This window comes from Lepidochelys kempii, chromosome 19, assembly GCF_965140265.1.
Source record: "Lepidochelys kempii isolate rLepKem1 chromosome 19, rLepKem1.hap2, whole genome shotgun sequence".
Taxonomy (NCBI): Eukaryota; Metazoa; Chordata; order Testudines; family Cheloniidae; genus Lepidochelys; species Lepidochelys kempii.
In genome coordinates this window covers 8,267,362-8,286,396 of record NC_133274.1, presented here as the reverse complement: position 1 = coordinate 8,286,396, position 19,035 = coordinate 8,267,362, and the positions used below count along the sequence as shown (strand labels likewise).

General features: G+C 44.2%; 1 protein-coding gene across 1 annotated transcript in view; it reads left to right on the top strand.

Annotated features, from left to right (window-relative positions):
- The first annotated feature begins 5,671 nt into the window (after window positions 1-5,671).
- The window catches only part of MYOM3 (myomesin 3), a 58,738-nt gene continuing 45,374 nt past the window's right edge, over window positions 5,672-19,035 (top strand). Inside the window, exons 1-6 of the mRNA XM_073318086.1 lie at window positions 5,672-5,778; window positions 7,008-7,082; window positions 9,007-9,166; window positions 10,512-10,669; window positions 15,518-15,613; window positions 16,404-16,492. Coding sequence (XP_073174187.1) covers window positions 5,672-5,778; window positions 7,008-7,082; window positions 9,007-9,166; window positions 10,512-10,669; window positions 15,518-15,613; window positions 16,404-16,492 — 685 coding nt within the window. The remainder of the gene's footprint in view (window positions 5,779-7,007; window positions 7,083-9,006; window positions 9,167-10,511; window positions 10,670-15,517; window positions 15,614-16,403; window positions 16,493-19,035) is intronic.

Below are 19,035 nucleotides of genomic sequence, written 5' to 3'. Positions count from 1 at the left end.
GGGCAGGGCATCTCGGCAACAGCTTTTAAAAGAACCCGTTGAGAAATTCAGCCTGTGCACTTTATTTAACAGCCTTTTCCAGTCCCTTTGCTATCTGCTGCAGGTATTTATCCTCACCACACTCTCTGAGGCAGGGATGTGCTATTAGCCCCATTGTCCAAGGGGAACTGAGGCACAGAGAGATTTAGGGCCAGATTTTTAAAGCTATTTAGGTGTTTAGAGAGTCAGATAGGTGCCTAGTGGGAGATCACCCACTGAAAACTCCCACTGAGTTTGGATCAGGCCCTAAGTGACTTGCCTAGGGTCATATAGGAAGCTTGTGGCAGAACTGTGCATGGACTCCAGGTCTCTCAAATCCCAGGCTTGCACCCTGAAACACTGTTTCATCTTTCTTTCCCTGTTGTATCCCTCATGGCAGGGAAGAGACAAGATTGAACTGTAATGCACGTGGGCCTGATCTACTCCCATTGAGGTAAACGGAAAGACACTCTGGATCCAGCCCTATAAAAGGATTCTTGATAGAGATATTCCCACTCCCCTGCTCTGATCACAGCTTACCCAGGACATGATCATGTACTTTGGGCCCTGAAATACTAAACCAGCAGGAGATACATGCTTGTCTGGTGAGTCACTTTATGAACTGAAGGGGAAGTGTCTTCTCTCTGAAACCATTCTCCTGGGGTGGGAGGGGCAGGGTGGTTACACCTGTCTAATTTTACTGAAGCTGTTGTTATAAAATCCATCATGGAAAAAGCTGTGGTAACGGCCTAATGATTTGAGCCTGCTCTTTTCCATTCCACTGAAGGCCAGCTCCAGATAAACAGCCTGGTTTCAACGTCGCTCCAAAGGCCTGTAAGTCATGCTAGCCAGCTGTTCCTCACTAACTGGAGATCATTTCGCATTTACCTTGGCTTTGGGGGATAAGAGGGTTTAGGCCTCAGAAGACAATAAAAGCTGGAGTTGCCTCGCAACAAAGGCCTCACTTATTCTCAGCCAGATGTCATGGTAGTGACAGATAAGCCTTGTCATGCCAGTTGTCTTAGTGATACCAGCGTGGCAGGTGCTATCTGTAACCCTACAAAAAGGCATTACATCTTTAGTTTCTCAGCTATATCTAGGAAGCTGTCACATAGCCACTCCCTGTGCCAGCCACCCTGGGCATAGCTTACAATGGATTGTCACCAATGCAACCTGAAATGTGTCCCTATAGCAGGAGATGAAGCGTTGGGTGCTTCTCTCTTACATGCTCTTTGTTTGTTTAATCTTTTCAAGGGGTCACGTTTGAAGAGAAGAAAAATGGAGACATTTTCGACTCAGTTTTATTTAAGCCGCTGCACCTTGGGAAAGACTAACTAAAACAACATCTGGAAAGCGCCAAACTTCGAGGATGCAGGCCGAGTGAGATGGCCCAGAGGAAAACACTGTGACTTGCCATCTCTGCACGCCTAGGAGATCCAGTAAAATAGGCTTAATGATCTTAATCCTGGCCTCCCAGTATGGACATGTTTATTCAGAAGGGGCCAAGAGTGTGTTGCTTCAGGGCAGCTCAGATGGGTGCAGTGGGAGAACTATATGAGAGAACTTGCAAGGCATCTGCAACTTGGTGCGGAGCAGGGCTATTCACTTCCGTGGGATCAGAACATTTCTGCTGCTCATGCACGTTTGTGTCTTTGCAAATGAAGAGAGTCAACACGTGACTTCCAGCTGAGCCAAGATCTGAATGGCTGGCACTGGCCTGGCCTCTGAAGAGCACCAGCATTCACTGAGCTTACCTCAAAATGTGAAATACAGAAAGCTCTAGGCTCATGTTAAGAGTCCGAAGAAACCCCTATAACAAATCTCACTTTGAAAGGATCTACTCAAAAGACATGCCCGTAGCTCCGTTCTCTGGATGTACAGTGCACAAGCTCGGCTGGTGAATGCCATGGCAGTACATAGCAGCGCTCCGCCAATTCACAACTCTGGCTGCTTTGAGCAGTGCCACACGGATGCAACTGGATTCAGCTGGGAAGCGCTTGATTGACAATCTGCTCCTGCAGCCCCCTAAGCCAGCCACTCTCAGAGCTGCATCTCTTTTTCTGTAGCAGGATCTGAGACCACAGAACACATCGCCAGTCCCTCGCAGGGGTGGCAGCAGTTGGTCCTTATTGAAACTCAGGCCAGACTTTTAAGTAAAATCAATCATTTCTGTTAGATGGCTCTGCTATTCTGCACAAAACTCTCAGATACCATGGTGACTGGCATTCAACGGATGGAAAGACTGATCCACTTGGATGAGGCAGGCCTCGATTTTCCAGTAACTGTAAAAGTATCAGACAAATGAACTATGTAATATATTCCACAAATGGAGACAGCTGTAAGCCAATCAAAACACAGATCTGCCATCAGCTCCTGATCCAATTAGATTTTCATGCAAATTGGCTGGAACTGGCATTCACTAAAGAGATGTCAAAGTAACTGAGTTTCAGCAGCTGTCCACTAACACATGGGAGATCCAGGAGGGGAGATTAAAATGTTCTCAATTCATTTTAGAGGCTTTGTGAAATTCTGCCCAATGTAAATCAGCAATGAGTAACGCTATGCTCCCATGCCCTTAGATCTGTCAGCATCTCCCCCCCAATACCGTTTTGATAATAGCATTAATCTGCTTGACCTAGAAAAGGTTTTGCAAGTAGCTGCCAGTGCAGCAACCTGTTTAAACATTGTAAAGAAAACCATGGATAGTTTCCCCCATTGTCATTGCAATGCTATGGCACAATGCTATATTTAAGACTCCAGGGTGGGCACATACCCATAGGGCACATTCTTTTGGGAGCAGTCATTCTTAATGTCATCAGCAGGGAAAAGGAAACGGTCCTTTGTCCTTTATCTTTCTTGAGGACAGCCACTCTCTCTGGTGCTTCTCTGGGTGAATCTGGCTTATCTGTAAGTAGGCTACAGTTTATACAAGACTTATAAGACTTTTATAACAACATCAGCTATTGCAAGCGTTCATTGCACTTGCACATGGCGATAATTCATGCTTCTTGAGTGTCTCTTGCCTGAAAGGGTTCCTAACACCCCCCCCCCACCCGCCACCCAGTCTTTTCCTTCTGAGACTGTTTTTCCGGCAAGAATCCATTCATTGGTAGTTTTTTCTAAATAGATCATTGCATTTTGGACTGGAAAGCAGTCGGCTGCAATACAGCTGGCATTATGTTTTAACAGAACAAAGCTCTATGTCTCTACAGAAGACCTTAGGTTGCAGAGCATTGAACGTTAATTCAAAACGATCGAGGAAAAAAACTGAAGTAAAATAAAAGCAAACATGAAACAATATTTATGTGTAGACCATGGAAACACATAGCTGATGCCTGGTAGTTATTTTTCAGCTGAAATATAGTTCAGATCATATTTTAAAGAGCATAGAAGCATTTTTCTGAAAAATAAGGTTGGTCTTATTTTCTTTTCCTTATATTTCCTTTGCTGTCTAGGGAAGCCTCTTCTCAAGCTGTGTTCTACTGATGGAATAGTGACATGATAATTCTATAGTTTACTTTGCATGTTGGGATATTTTGAGTTCCCTATGACAAATAAGTTTTCATCTGGGGTATTTTTAAGCAGGTTACTTACATTAACATTTAAACAGCTTATTAAAAGAATTAGACTAATGCAACATAATTGTATCAAATCTGTATCTTCCTGGCTGAATAATGTTTTAGGATTAGAAATGCAATAAACTAAAAGCCAAACCAAAATAGCTAGGGAAAAATTCCTTCCATTGAAATGAGCCAGTGACAGGTTTAACTGCATGGGTTTTCAAGGAATATTATTAATAAGGGTAACATTTTCTGAAGTGCCTAAATCTTATTTTCAAAAGTCACTTAGGATCCTAAGCCTCATTGAAAAGCATTCCGATTCAGGTGTTTACAGTTCGAAGTCATTTTGGAAAATAGGACTTAGGCTCCTAAATCCACTTAAGCATTTTTGAAAAATCTACCCCAAATCTTTTATAACCAAAGTCTTTTCCTACCCATTCATTGAATCCTGTAATTTGTATGTGACCCAGACTGATTTAGCTTTCATGTATTAGTCACATCAGGGCTACTCTGGAGGACTTGTTCGCTTTCATGAAGCGGGTTTCTGGAAAGGCTGTAGGTGGGGTGGGCTAGGAAGGGATACCCTTTTAAAAGTTGGTGCCATTTAATCCCCAGGCATTTATTCAGTACTTAAAAGCAGCTCACTGCACATTCCCAGAGGAGGGGCTGCAGGGATAGCTTAGCTTTTTAGGCAGCTGATGGGAGGAAATGGACCAGAGCCAGTAGCCACATTTTTCACCCCCCACATTTCCACCTCTAGCAAAGAGAACAGACGAGAGGATTTGATATCATATATGATAATCACATTGTAAGGAGAGTGGTCACTTTGGATAAGCTATTACCAGCAGGAGAGTGAGTTTGTGTGTGTGGTTTTTGGAGGAGGGGTGGGGGTGAGAAAACCTGGATTTGTGCTGGAAATGGCCCACCTTGATTTTCATACACATTGTAAAGAGAGTGGTCACTTTGGATGGGCTATTACCAACAGGAGAGTGAGTTTGGGGCGGGGGGGAGGAGGGGTGGAGGGTGAGAAAACCTGGATTTGTGCTGGAAATGGCTCAACTTGATTATCATACACATTGTAAGGAGAGTGATCACTTTAGATAAGCTATTACCAGCAGGAGAGTGGGATGGGAGGAGGTATTGTTTCATGGTCTCTGTGTATATAATGTCTTCTGCAGTTTCCACAGTACGCATCCGATGAAGTGAGCTGTAGCTCACGAAAGCTTATGCTCAAATAAATTGGTTAGTCTCTAAGGTGCCACAAGTACTCCTTTTCTTTTAGCACATTTTAAGGTGCCCTTGGATTTAAAAAGATTTCAGTTTTGTGCCTATGGATTCCAGTCCAAAACTCTGAAGACTTTCTAACATGTTTTAAGATTGTCTATCAAACCTATTTTAGTTTAATTTATCCCACCTCATCTACCCTATCTGGCTCATCTAGGTTTTATACCAGGCTCCTCCTTGTAGTGTCTGAATGCTATTTTGGAGCTTGATCCCACACCCATGGAAGCCTGTGGAAAGACTCCCCCCCGATTTAATCGGGCCTTCGTGAACAATCAACGTAGTGACTGGATTTTAGCTATTTATTGTTCTTTTCCTGACACCAGTTACTTTTAAAGGCTCTTGAAGGACCCTCTGCTCTTAGATTTTTATTTTTCACCAAGAATTGATTTCACTGCTGTGGAACCAAAATTGTTCATAGATGTTAAGACCAGAAAGGGCTGTTCTGATCTCTTGCATAACACAGGTCAGAGAACCTCACCCAGTAACTTCTGCATCAAGCCCAGCACTTCTGTTTGAGTTAGAGAATATCTTTTAGAAATATTTTTTTCACTGCTTTGTTTTTAAGGCAGATGCTGGCCCCAGTTTTTAAAATGGGAATCCCTCATTTGCAAGCAAATGGATGCTTAGGAACCAGAAATAAGTTGCTGTCTTAAAGATTTGAGATTGGTCTCATTGAAGTTAATAGGTGTTTATTTGTACGTGCAAATGAAGGGTTATCCTGGACTGTCAGAGACAGCCCATTTGGAAGGGGGGCTTAAGGTGTATTTGACTCTGTTCTGGCAGGTAAGATCCCTCTGTGAGTGCTCAGCATGGAAACTCGGACTCTGTTTCACCGCAGTGAGGAGGAGCAAAAGGAGGAGAGCCAACGCAGCTTGCAGATGACCTCTACCACAAGAAAGGCAAAGTTCAGGTCCAGGTGAGTCAAGGGGCTAGTGATGAGTCAAAGAGTTTATGATGAAGTGAGTCAGGTCCCAGTGAATCAGCCAGGCCTAGGCAAGTCAAGGGACTGGTGGTAAGTCAAGGGATTATCAATAAGTGAAATAAATAGAATGCCTTGTTCACTTATTCATACAACACACCCAGCTACGTCCTGTGCTGCCTAACCTGGACTGTGGTTTCAAATAAGCAACTGATTCTTTACTGCCTGCCCTAAAGAGCTGTGTGTGCCAATCTATGAACATTGCATCCCAACCCATCAGAGAGTGGTAGATGAAGTAAGTAAGTAGATGGAGTTCTATGGGAAGAATAGCTGATGTTAAGAGCAACCCTACAATAACAAGTCTGTCTGTTGGTCCCAGATCTCATAAGCCATCCCTATAATTATAAACCATTGCATATGTGGACACCAGCCCAAAAGGCAACTCTACAATAATAAACTAGTGTGTGCAGCCCAGCCCTCAGGAGTGGCTCTATAATATGAAATTAGTGTCTGCACAGCCTCACGCATGTGAGAGACACTACAATAATATGCCTGTGTGCCTACAATAAGGGGAAAGGCCGTAAAGGTCCAGATTTCTGTTTTAAATGTCCAAGGAGAAACTATAAGAAGAATAATTGCAAATACCTTTGTTGATCTTTCTTTTAGGGGCTACTGAAATAGATCTTCAGTGTTCAAATTATAGCTCAATATACTCACTCTAAAGCATGGTCCTTCACTCTCTTGTGCTTTGAGTTTGGTGGAATGGGTGCCCAGATTCCCAAAGGTATTACAGTACCCAGCTCCCACTGAAATGAATGGGAGCTAAGGGCCTAAATGCCTATGAGTAGCTGGGCCTGGGGCCCTTTCTCTTTTCATTCACTGCTGTAACTCCAGCCCAGATTAGTCATGGCTGAAAGTGATTTCCATAAGATGGCTATGGTTGGATGGTCTAATGGGCCAAGCAAAGTAGACTGAGGTAACATTTCCAAAAGTGACTTAGGTGCCTAGGAGCCTAATTCTCATTGACTTCCAATGAGGCTTCTAAGACCCAGATCCTCAAAGGTATTTAGGAGCCTAAGTCACTTTTTAAAATGGGACTTAGGTTCCTAAGTCAGGCACTTTTGGAAATGTGACCCTTGCTGCTGGACATGTACGTCCAGGGATCATTTTCTTTATGAGTCTATTCAACATGATCTGAATTATTTTTCTGTATCTGCCACCTGAAGTGAGGAAGAAGAGACTTTCACCGTTTCAGAATTATCCATAGCAGCTGCCCTCGCCTTGACCTCAGAAGTATCATGGTAGGTCTGACATGAATATTGCTACTGTGGTTGTATAGAGTGGGCTAGATTTAGATCACATGTACCTAGAAGATGCACAGATTCACAATAATTCTTAATTTGAACCAATAATAGACCTTGTAATGTTACTACCATAGATTTACCCAGGCAAGGCAATTTGTGGATATGGTATAGTGTCTTGTAGTTAGAGCCCGGGAGCCAATGCTGTTTGGTTCTATCCCCAGCTCTGTAAGTGACTGCATGACCTCAGACAATTTCACTTCACTTCTCCCTGCCTCTGTTTCCCATCCCAAAACTGATGATAACAATCCTCCTCTATCTCCCAGGGGAGATGTGAGGTCTAATTAATCAATGCATGCATGCATGCAAAAGCATTTGGAGATCCTTGTTGGGAGGTGCAGAGTGCTATGAGATGGACCCATAGGATCAAGAGACACATTGTACAGCTTTCATAATGCCTGGGTGAATTTTTAAGAGACCTGCGGCCCATTCCTTCTCTCAGTGAGATTAATGGCAAAACTCTCAGTGACTTCCACCGGGTGCAGGACCTAGCCTCAGGTTCCTAAATTCTTGGTGTATTCATGTTTCTCTATACACCCCATTCATTTTTCCATCCTGGCAAGTAAAAGTAAGTTTGAGAAAGGATCTTTATCTCCAAAGTTCTCATTGGAAAGGAAACACTATGGGACAAATCCTAGCAACATACCAGAAAGTCAGAAAAGCAAGGGCTGCAGGATAGAGCCAGAGCAGCTGCTTGGGCTACTTGACTCAAGACCAGAAGCCAGAAACTCCTGGCTTCTAATTCGACTTGTTTTCTATGTAGCCATGGGGAAGTTACTCAGCTGTTCTGTGCCTCAGCTTCCCCATTCTACAATAGGGTTAACAGTTACTAGCCACCCAAGAGGTGGTGAGGGTTAATCCGTGGATGTTTGCAAAGGGTTCTGAAGATGTGAAGCTTCAGTATATACGCTGCCAGATCCAGCCAGTGGAAGGGAATCCAAGTCATTAGTAGGCAAAGTACCATGCAGTAGGCAAGCTCAAAGCACCCCCAGGGCACAGCTAGTTGAAAAACACAATTTCTGTCCCGTGCTGCAGCCCAAATTGAGACAAAGGTCAAAATTTCAGATTTTTTCACAAAACGAAATATTCTGATATGTTTTGTTGCTATAGGGTAAAAATGTTTGGTTTGGACTTTACCATTTCTGCTCAGACAATATGTCACAATATGAATAGTCCAAACAATAACATCTAAGTTAAATGTTTCAGCCTTCTCAAAACAAAATGTTTCAATAATTGTCCGCTGAAAATTCAACACCGTCAGGATGTGCCCATGAAACCTTTTGATTTCATTGAATCAGCATTTTCCGAAGGAAATCTGTTCTGTCGGAACATTTTGGACCCACTTTGCTTCAGGTCGGGGTGCTTGTCACTTGCTGTCTTCAAGCACAAAACACTCATTGCTAATGGAAATCTGTTGCTGCAGGTGGCAGAATAAATACGTACTGGATTTGAGGCTAGCTGTGCCCTTATTCCTGAGCCCACTCTGCAGTGCAGTTAGCAGCCGCTCCTAGAGCTGGCTGCTCCAGGCCAGGACTTAGAGGAGACTGGGCAGCATAGTCTTAGTTAGTCTGGGAGCCAGAGAGAACCACAGCTCCAGAGACCGCAATAGGGAATTTCTATGGGACACTACACACGACTCTTAACCCTCATCCTCCTAGTGCCACGGTGTATAACAACCCATCATGCCAGCACTGTCTGGCTTCTAGAGTTTAAGATAGCAATATCCCATCCATGCCCACTGCTGAGTGGGTACCAGAGTGTCCTTCCTTATAGACCTGCATAGATTTAGCCCGGCGTGTGTGCAATGAAAACTCACAAAGGACTTCACCAGTTGTGGCTGTTTTATTAACATTGGCTGTTGCAGGGAATTCAAGCTGAGGAGAGAAGCTACCATCATAGAGCTGGAGAAGCGGGGTCAGAAGAGAGTCCGGTTTGGGAATGAAATGGAAAAGCTGGAGAAGGCGGTCATTAGGAACTGCAGGCTCCTGCGCGTGAAGGCTGATCGGAAGGCCTTTCGCAAGAAGGTCAGAGTTGCAAAGGGATTGCAAGAATATCCAGAGTTATAACAATTAATGCTAGCAAGCATTATGTGGAAGGGATATTAAACCTCTTGCTTCAGGGTTTAAGTTGATCTCTAGCTACTGGAGATCAGGCTGAGACCTAGCTTATGTCCACACTACAGCATTTGCAGCAGTGCAGCTGCCATGTTTCTGGTGAAGACGCTCTAAGCCGACAGGAGAGAGCTCTCCTGTCGGCTTAATAACTCCTCCCTTCATGAGAGGCAGTAGCTAAATTAGTGGGAAAAGTTCTCCCTCTGACATAGCACTGTCTACACCAGCACTTAGGTCGGTATAACTACATCGCTCAGAGGTGGAGATTATTCATACCCCTGTGTGATGTAAGTTATACCGAAGTAATTTGTAGCGTAGACATAACCCGAATGTAGAGGCAGATTACCAACATCTGTCGCGAAGGGGTTCCTACACCTTCCTGTGAAGCAGCCAGGGCTGGCCACTGTCCGAGACAGGACACTGGGCTAGATGGACGATGGGTCTGATCCAGGCTGGTAACCTCATGGTCCTAAGAGGGGGAATTTCTGGCTATTTTCTTACAAGTGATGAGTGTTTCAAAATCTACCCCAGAAACTACCTACTTTTCATTCCACCCAGGTTAAAATACTATAAAGCTGGCTGAGGACAGCACCATTCATACAGCCACCACATCCATACCAGGCACTCCAGCAAAGCAATCACTGTGTGGGTAATGGAGTGAAAAACATAGCCCTGTCTTTCCTTGCCATTTCCACCAGTGACACTGTCTTTGGAGTTAACAGATCCCCACAGTTCTCTAACATTAAGGGGCTAAGTAGCTGCCCAAAAAGCAAGATTTGAGGTTTCTCTCCACCTGCTGTCACTCCAGTAGAGCCAGGGTAAGATCCTCAGCTGGTGTAACTTAGTGACAGCCCTTTGAAATGAACAGAGTAACGCTGAGCTACTCCAGCTGAGGATTGAGCCCTTATTTCTTTACTGTCACTAAATCCAGCAAGGAGAAAGGCTTTCAGAAGTTGCATGCCCCTTCAAGAAAGTGTCTCTTCTGGGACAGTTTGTTCTCAGCTTGTTAACAGAAGGCATCTGCCACCAGTATTGGGGTTGGAAACTTTCACCCTCGTGAAGCTATGAAAGTGGTGTGCAGCTCTGTTTTGACAACCACTCCAATCAACTTCAGAGCCAAGATCTCTGCTGGGTGGGAGCAGCCTGCCGTTTTGCAATGGGAGAAGGCTGTTGCCATTTACACGTGCCTCTTCTTCAAAAGAACCTGCATCGTTAGAACATAATCCTGTTGTCCTTGTCCATTCAATCCTTGCCCTAGGCTCTAGAGAAGGCCCAGCAGGAGAAAGAGTACATCGAGCTGCTTTCAAGCCGGCCCCCCTTGATCTGGATCCCACTCAGAGTTCATGCAGTCTGGGAGAGAATGGGGGTGAAGCTTACATGTATCATTCTGGCTTCCCCTCCACCGCAGGTCACCTGGTGCGTGAGTTGGGGGCGATGACTGGAGCTGACCTTGTGGATACAAAGCATGTATGCACTTTGAGGGGCAAACAGGAGCGGAGTAGCTGTGTCTTGTTAGAAAGCTCTAAAAGGGTGGGGGGAAGGGGAACACGGTGTTCGGAAAATACAGAAAACACTTTCCCTTCTGGGTCAGTGCTTCAAATACCCTCCCCGATTGGCTGGGAGTTGTTACTGTCTGGTGACGCTCTGTGAAATGGGCGGCTCCCACAGAACAAGGTGTCCAGGTCTGAAAACATCTGCACAGTCAGTAGAAACTGCCCTCTGATAGGCAGTCTCAGCAGAGAAGCGCAGGATCCAATGGGCCCCGGAGAGAGAGAATGGTTGTGGTTTTTGTCCCACTGAGCTGTCTGAGGCAGGGCTGATTCACATATCAATGACATGAGGCATGGAGAACTTGCCCTGCTGCTGTATCGATTCTGTGCATAAGCAGAAGACCAAACCCGCCAGGGCTATCAAACTCGCTGCTCCCTCCAGCTCCAGATTCACTCAACAAATGACAGGGGGGGAAATATATTGACAATTCAGTGGAGGTTTTATTTGACCCTAATGGCCTCTCTGGGTAAACTAGACTCCAGAAAGACCCACCGGCAGACACCACTCCCTCAGCTCCCATTGGCCACGGAGATGCCGGCAGCTTCCCGGGAGTCACACAGAGCCAGGTAGGGAGCCTGCCTGCGCTGTCAACCGGACTTTTGACAGCCCGTCAGCAGTGCTGACTGGAGCCGCCAGGGTCCCTTTTTGACCGGGTGTTCCGGTCAAAAACTGGACACCTGGCAACCCTAGTCCCACCCCAGGGAGAGAATTCTCCTGGGCTATAAGCAAGACTAACCAATGTTTGGTTTCAGCCGTGTTAGTCTGTATTTGCAAAAAGAAAAGGAGTACTTGTGGTACCTTAGAGACTAACCAATTTATTTGAGCATAAGCTTTCATGAGCTACAGCTCACTTCATTGGATGCATACTGTGGAAAATACAGAAGATGTTTTTATACACACAAACCATGAAAAAATGGGTGTTTATCACTACAAAAGGTTTTCTCTCCCCCCACCCCATTCTCCTGTTGGTAATAGCTTATCTAAAGTGATCACTCTCCTTACAATGTGTATGATAATCAAGGTGGGCCATTTCCAGCACAAATCCAGGGTTTAACAAGAACGTCTGAGGAACGGGGGTAGGGGAGGGAGGGGGGTGTGGTAGGAAAAAACAAGGGGAAATAGGTTACCTTGCATAATGACTTAGCCACTCCCAGTCTTTATTCAAGCCTAAGTTAATTGTATCCAATTTGCAAATGAATTCCAATTCAGCAGTCTCTCGCTGGAGTCTGGTTTTGAAGTTTTTCTGTTGTAATATCGCAACTTTCATGTCTGTAATCGCGTGACCAGAGAGATTGAAGTGTTCTCCGACTGGTTTATGGATCACTTTAGATAAGCTATTACCAACAGGAGAGTGGGTTTGTGGGGGGGGAGGGGGAGAAAACCTGGATTTGTGCTGGAAATGGCCCACCTTGATTATCATACACATTGTAAGGAGAGTGATCACTTTAGATAAGCTATTACCAGCACGAGAGTAGGGTGGGGGGAGAGAAAACTTTTTGTAGTGATAAACACCCATTTTTTCATGGTTTGTGTGTATAAAAACATCTTCTGTATTTTCCACAGTATGCAACCGATGAAGTGAGCTGTAGCTCACGAAAGCTTATGCTCAAATAAATTGTGTAGTCTCTAAGGTGCCACAAGTACTCCTTTTCTTTTAACCAATGTTTCACATTCTCAAAGTAAAGGCAGAAGAGCCAGTCCTCTCTTATTTATCGATGCCAAACTGATATAAGGGGCCTTAGTGTAAGTAAGCATCAGGCCCGTATGGGTCCAGATTCTGCACTACTAAAGCAAATGGGAGCTTTGCCATTTGGCTCCAATGGATGTCAGCTCAGGCCTGTTGCCTACACCCATTGTGGCCTTTCTGACGCAGCTCTTATCAGAGACCACAATCCTGGAAATGAAGTCTCAGCAGTTGATGAATGCTTGATATTGAACTCTCACCAGTGTATAACCCAGCACCTCTGACTGTGTTGTCAGCAGTGTGGATAGAACCCAGGACTTATGGACCTAAAAGCGTGAGCCTCTAGTCTACTGCCTGAGCTATAAGAATCTCAGCATGGTTCATCCATTACAGGGAGACAGGGCTACACTCAGCAAGCGAGGCTTACATATGTAATTCCAGGGACTTCAGTGAAATTACTCCTGATAAATGCCAGTGTAAATTATATCAGGCTCAGGACACAGGCATGTGCATGTGCAGGGGCAGTTGCCTATGTATCTCTGTATGCGTTCTGAGTTTGGAGGTGCCTGGGTATGAGGAGGTATGTATGAGCACTGGAGAGGAGCAGGAAAAGCTGTTACCCCAGACTCTGGTGTCTGCAAATAGGCAGTTGTGGAATGCTCATTTGTTTCAAAAGGGCCTGATTCTGATCCTCCTTCCCACCTGGTTATACCCTCTTCTGATTTCCATGTGGAAGCTCTCACCAGAAAACGAAAGAACATTTTCTTCTCCCTCCTCTGGAATAGAAGGAAAGGTCTCGCCCTTTCTCCCATGCTGCTGCTGCACCACCTACACCTGTTCAAACACAGCGTGTTACAGAGAAGTTCTGAGCCGAGCTAGGGAAGACTCTGAGGCCCTTTATAGTTGTGTACTAGAACGTATTACATAATAACAAGACTACTCCCTAAAGCTTTCGATTTGGCCTCAGACCAGAAGTAAATGAGCCCCCAGCACAAACAGATTTTGATACTTAGAGGAAGCCCTCCTGCAGTCTCTTAAAATAATTTATGATATCTCTCTCTAACAAGTTTGACAGTGGTCAGGCTAAGTCCCAAAAGTCTAGGTTCTTTGGCAGAGATTAAACCAGCCCAAAACCTCAGAGACCAACACCCTCAAACTCTGGGGAGTACTGAATCTGGATCCAAAACTCTGTGGCTCATGCCCATTAGCAAATATCTTATCTCGGTGGGACAAATTAGTTGTTGATTTAGCCCACATATATACAGTCCACGTAGCATTTCAGTGTGATGGTGGCAGAAAATCAGCTGTTCCAGAGTAAGCAATGATAAGAGGTATGTTTCTTCCAAGCAGGGGTGTTGTTGCTGTATAGACGGGATGCTTCTGTTGACTCTGATCAGGGATTATTTATTTATTTACTCATCTGTAGAAAAGGATGACACAAAATATTTCAAGAAACTCCTAGTATGTTCCAGTTTAGGAGCTGTTGTTTCTAATCTTCCTTCTGGTCTGGACGTCATCCTTGCTTTTATTTTGACCTGGGGGGAGGTTTGCTAGAGGGGAGAGAACAGGAGACTTCTACAAATAGGCTGCTACTCAAAGGAGGAGATGGCCTTTTTAGTTTACATTATAGTCTTCCCATAAACTGTAGTAAACCCTTGTATCCAATGCAGAGTGTAGGACTGAGCACTCCAGAGATGCCTAAGTGAGGCAATGTTATTTTATTATTTATTTGTATTGTAGTAGCACTTAGGAGCCCCAATCATGGACCAGGGTCCCACTGTGCTGGGCACCGTACAAGCACAGAACAAGTCCCTGCCCCAAAGAGCTTACAATCCACGTCTAGAGCTATTCAAGTTACACAAATAAGCAAACTAAACAAGAAGAATTGTACATTGGTGGAACTGACTCAATTCCTCTAGCCCGTTACAAGCTTCAGGGAGGTTTATGAACAGGCTTTACATTTGCTCTTAAAGACGGTTCCATACAAACTTTTTCAGAATGTGACCTCTTTGATTCACTCCCTCCAGAGTTATCTCAGCTGTCAGAGCAGTGTCACCTATGTACCAATACCGAACTTAGCTTTGGAGAGTGGATCATTGTGCTAAAGCCCCCACATCTCCAGCTTGTGCTCATGAATCTTAGTCATTGGCCAGCATTTCTCCAATGCACTAGACAGGTGCAGACACACTGGACATTCGCCATCAGGGCTGGACTAACAGTCAGGATACCGTACGTGCCTTGGGATTAAACTGCCCTGGCCCCTAAAATTTGAGAAATATGAAGTGACTCTTTTCTGTTTACTGAGCTTTGCTTAGTTACAAACTCACAGGATGGAAAATGTTGTTGAGATCTCTTGGGATTGTCTGCAGAAGTTACTGTTAACAACAGCCAGGCAGAAACAACAAGGAGGCCAGGAATAACATTTCACACATTGTGCACCAAGGTCCTTGCTCAGTTTGACAGTCAAATTGATTGTCCTCAAATGAAAATGCCTGAAATAGTCAAACATTAATTTCAATTACTTTACTAGGGGAAAATCTCCTCTACTGTCAAAGTTTCAGATGGGCTTTGGGGGCAGATTAACTTCCCTACTCTGGTCCCTTTGCACCTTTCCAGCAGTGCAAAGGGAGCCAGATGTCTGCAGTAGTCAGAACCAAAAAAGCCAGCTCCTATACCTCCCTTCCTGCAACCACCAGAGTGAGGGCGGGGGGAAACAAATGAGGTAGGAAGCAGCGAGCAGGTGGAGTGGTTGGAGAGTGATGCACTCTGGCAATCCCCAGCTTTTTTGGTCCCTAGGCAACCATAGCCAGGTGGAACAAGGTAAAGCAGCCCTGAGACTGCTCTAACTTGTGCTGGGGCAGAGAATCAGAGAGCTGTGACCAGCTGTCCACTCCCCTGTTCTGCTGTGCCCCATGGAATATATGTGGCTGATGGTGTTACTTTGAAAACAAGCTGTTAAATATACCCATTAATTTTAATCTAAACTAGAACATCCCTCTTGAACAGTGTGTCATTTTATATTCAACTAGGTATAAAAATGGAGTCCGTATTGATCCCCGACTGGCTCCAGCAGGGAAATACAGGATCCAGAACAAGTTTGGCATGCTCACACTAGACATCAATAGGTAATGTACAGACCTTCTGCTTAGCTCCTTCTTCATTAGCAGCAAGGCCTGGTCTGCTGAGATTCCCAGGCCAGTTCTGTAAAACAAAGAGGGCTGGAGGAGGACTGGAAATGCATCTGGAGTCTGATTCTCCACTACCTTGCTCCAGGGCTCTAGGAACTTACCTGGACCAAATCTCTGCCCATTGTGAGGTTGACCCAACACTTCTAATAGCTCATTGGGCTTTAAATATTATTTTATTTTGTTTGAACCTGTATAAATGGAGGTAGATGCAAAATCTCTATGATCTATTGCAGATCCTCATTACTCTACTTTGTTTCCTACAGTACATTAGGGATACCTCATCATTTTGGCATTAAGTGTACTCAGGGCACTGTACAAATCTGGATGGACTGATACCTTTCTACAGAAACAAAAAGGCTGCAAGATATATGTGTAATATATATAAGGCCAGGTCTTCAGTGGAATTCATGTGATGCATAGGCCCTTATTCTGAGAATCTCACCTTATGTGCATAATTCCTTGTATATCAAAAGAACAATATATTGGGCAGGATGACCTCCTGAGGTCCCTTCCAACCCTGATATTCTATAATTCTATTATTTGACTTCTAAGTGTCAATAATGCCCGACTCCTGCATTCCAAAAAAGAGTTGGCAAAAAACAAGACTTCTCTTTTAACTTTTGGTCTTAAAGACCAACCCCTATTGACATGCACTGCTCAGAGTTAACCCTCGAGCGGAAGCATCAAAGACTGAAACTTAAAAGGAAAAACAAACCATTTCTTACAGATGCTCCTTGGAAGACTCTGCTGAATACAGTGTCGAAGTTAAAAATCCATATGGTGAGGCCTATTCATTTGCTACGGTGCTTGTCCAGAGTAAGTTTCCTTTTAAACATTTTTTATGGATTCTTCTATTTGTTTTCGTTAAAAGAAATTACTGTATTAACCACATACACATGAACAAGGGGATGAAGTGGGTTGTCTAGCTAAGCCTTCGAGATGTGGGGAGAGGTAGGAGGGAAGAACAATTGGATTTAAAAAATATATTTAAAAAGCATCAATCAATATGTTTTCCATGGTAAACTGTCCATAAAACAATTTCTATTGTCATTACAGAGACAAATAGCCAACCCATCAGAAAGGTTGTTGGTAAATTAACTACAAACCTCAGAAAGAAAATCCATATCAGATTAACTTTTCTTATGCACAAAATTTTAGGCCCTGAGCCGCAAAGATATTTAGGTCTCCTACCTTCCAGTGAAATCAAAATACCTTTGAGGATCTGAGCCTTAGTTCGTACTCATTTGACTTGCCACTAACCTATCCCTCCCTAGTCTAAGTCGTAACATGTGCAAAGCAGAGTTGCTAGCAGCTTATTTCCATACACACTTTTTCTGTATTATAACACTCTACCTACAGATTGTTTTTCTTCATGGTTTTATTTCCTCTCTTATTTAAAGCAGGGAGTGAGATCACTTTGGTTAGAGGCATGGAAGTTTGTCTAGTGGAGTTTCATGCAAATGGTCAGGGTCAGCTTGTGTGGTCTAACAGCAATAGCCCTTCTTTGAAAGAGCTCTTCTCCTGGTGTTTGCTGTTGTCAGGAGTTGAGTTAAAAAGATTTTAACTAGAGTGTGTTCTGTTTAAACAAACAGAAATCAAAATGGCTGGACTCATGTTACAATGAGACCCAGTATTTATAATCCAGGGATCTAGCTTAGCCTATGTCTGACTGTCACCATTCTTTCCCCTTCTGCCTCTGCAATAGCCTTTGGGTGGAAGCCTGAAGTTCCTGGCTGTTCTGAGTCAGGGTCCCATTCTCATCCCCCAGTCCTTTAGACTGCTGTCAGTCTGGGCCATAGGGACTTCTTGTTGGCAGGATCCAGCCAAGGGCCACTGCCACGATTCTCTGGGTGCCCTTGTTTAATTTCTGAAATGCTGTTTTGTAGCAGCTTAGTGCAATACTCTGGAGACCACAACAGAGAATCAGTGCTTCCTACACCAGCAGTCGCTATGGAACTGGCTTCCCAGTCAGGCCACTGGACTCAGGCCAAATCTCTCCCTCACACCCTTTCTGTCAGAGCCTGTCAGGCCCTCTCCCTCAGGGCCTGCCCAGATACACCTCAAAGATGGCTACTCTGCCTCAGTCCCTTGTGGCCCCTCTAGACTCAGCCAAAATCTTTCAGACCCTTTCTGGACACAGCCCAGAATTTAGCCCTGAAGTGGACTAACACCACTGCAGTGAAGGTGTGCTGTGTCTGGCTGCTGACCCCTTCTGTAGTGATACTACCAGGCCCTGCAGTTCAAAGTACAGCAGGTCTGTGGAGGATCTAGTTGTTTTTTCTGAATGTCAGTTTGAGAGCACTGTTTTTCCCAGATCTCTCTCCAGGCAGAGCTTCACAGAACACACAGTTCTCGTTGCCGAGTGTAACCCAACAGAAGAGCATTCAGGGCTCTCCTCTCCCTGTATCTGTTGTCATTCCAAGATAAGCTGCATGGACCCTTTTTATGAATTCCTTTATAGCAAGACAAATATACAGCAAGATTCTGCCCAAGCTAAAGCCAGATGCATGGGGAAACAACTGGAAATAAAGTGCTGGTACTTACAAAGGGAAATTATGCCACGCTCTAGGGAATATGCAATGGCATCTCATGGGGTCATTGTTTAGACCTTGACATTTCTAATCTATATATAAAACAATGCTGTCATAAAAACCTGGACTGGAATAGACCTACAGAACTATAGACAGCTAAACATGCTCAGTGAGACTGACATGGGCAATAGAATAACAGAGATGGGAACTGATACCATTCTGGAATAGGAGGTGAACCGACTGCTTCAAAGGTCTTATTGGTATGAGAGAGATGAGCTTCTGTGGCAATGTGAGATGCAAAAGCCAGCTTGGTCGATTACTCAGAAAGCTGGGTCTTATAAAAGTATATATGATTCAAAAAATTCTCTACTCCATCCTCGGCCATGTTATCACCATTCCTTTTCTTTGCATGTTGTGCACTGATAAAATCTGGATCTCCTTTGTAGACTCAGCTTTCACAAGAACAGAATGTGCCCAAAGAATTTTAAGGGTCATGTTTTGTTTATGCTATCTTTAAAATCTGTTGTTAAATAGTGCCCTACGTGAGTCAGAATCAGCACGCACGCACATACACACATGCACATACACACTCCAGTTGCAGACAGATATTCACTTATAATTAGAACCGGGCAAAATGTTATGCACAAAGCTTTTTGTGGGGGTGGGGGAGCAAAAAAAGCAGATTTGGCAACACCAAAATGTTTTGCAAATTTGTGTCAATTTCACCAAATTGATTTGGTGATAAAACCCCCTAAAATAATCCAAACATTTCCATATTTTGGTGCAAAAGTACTTTCTGTTTCACAATTTCCTTTGCTTTTTTATTCA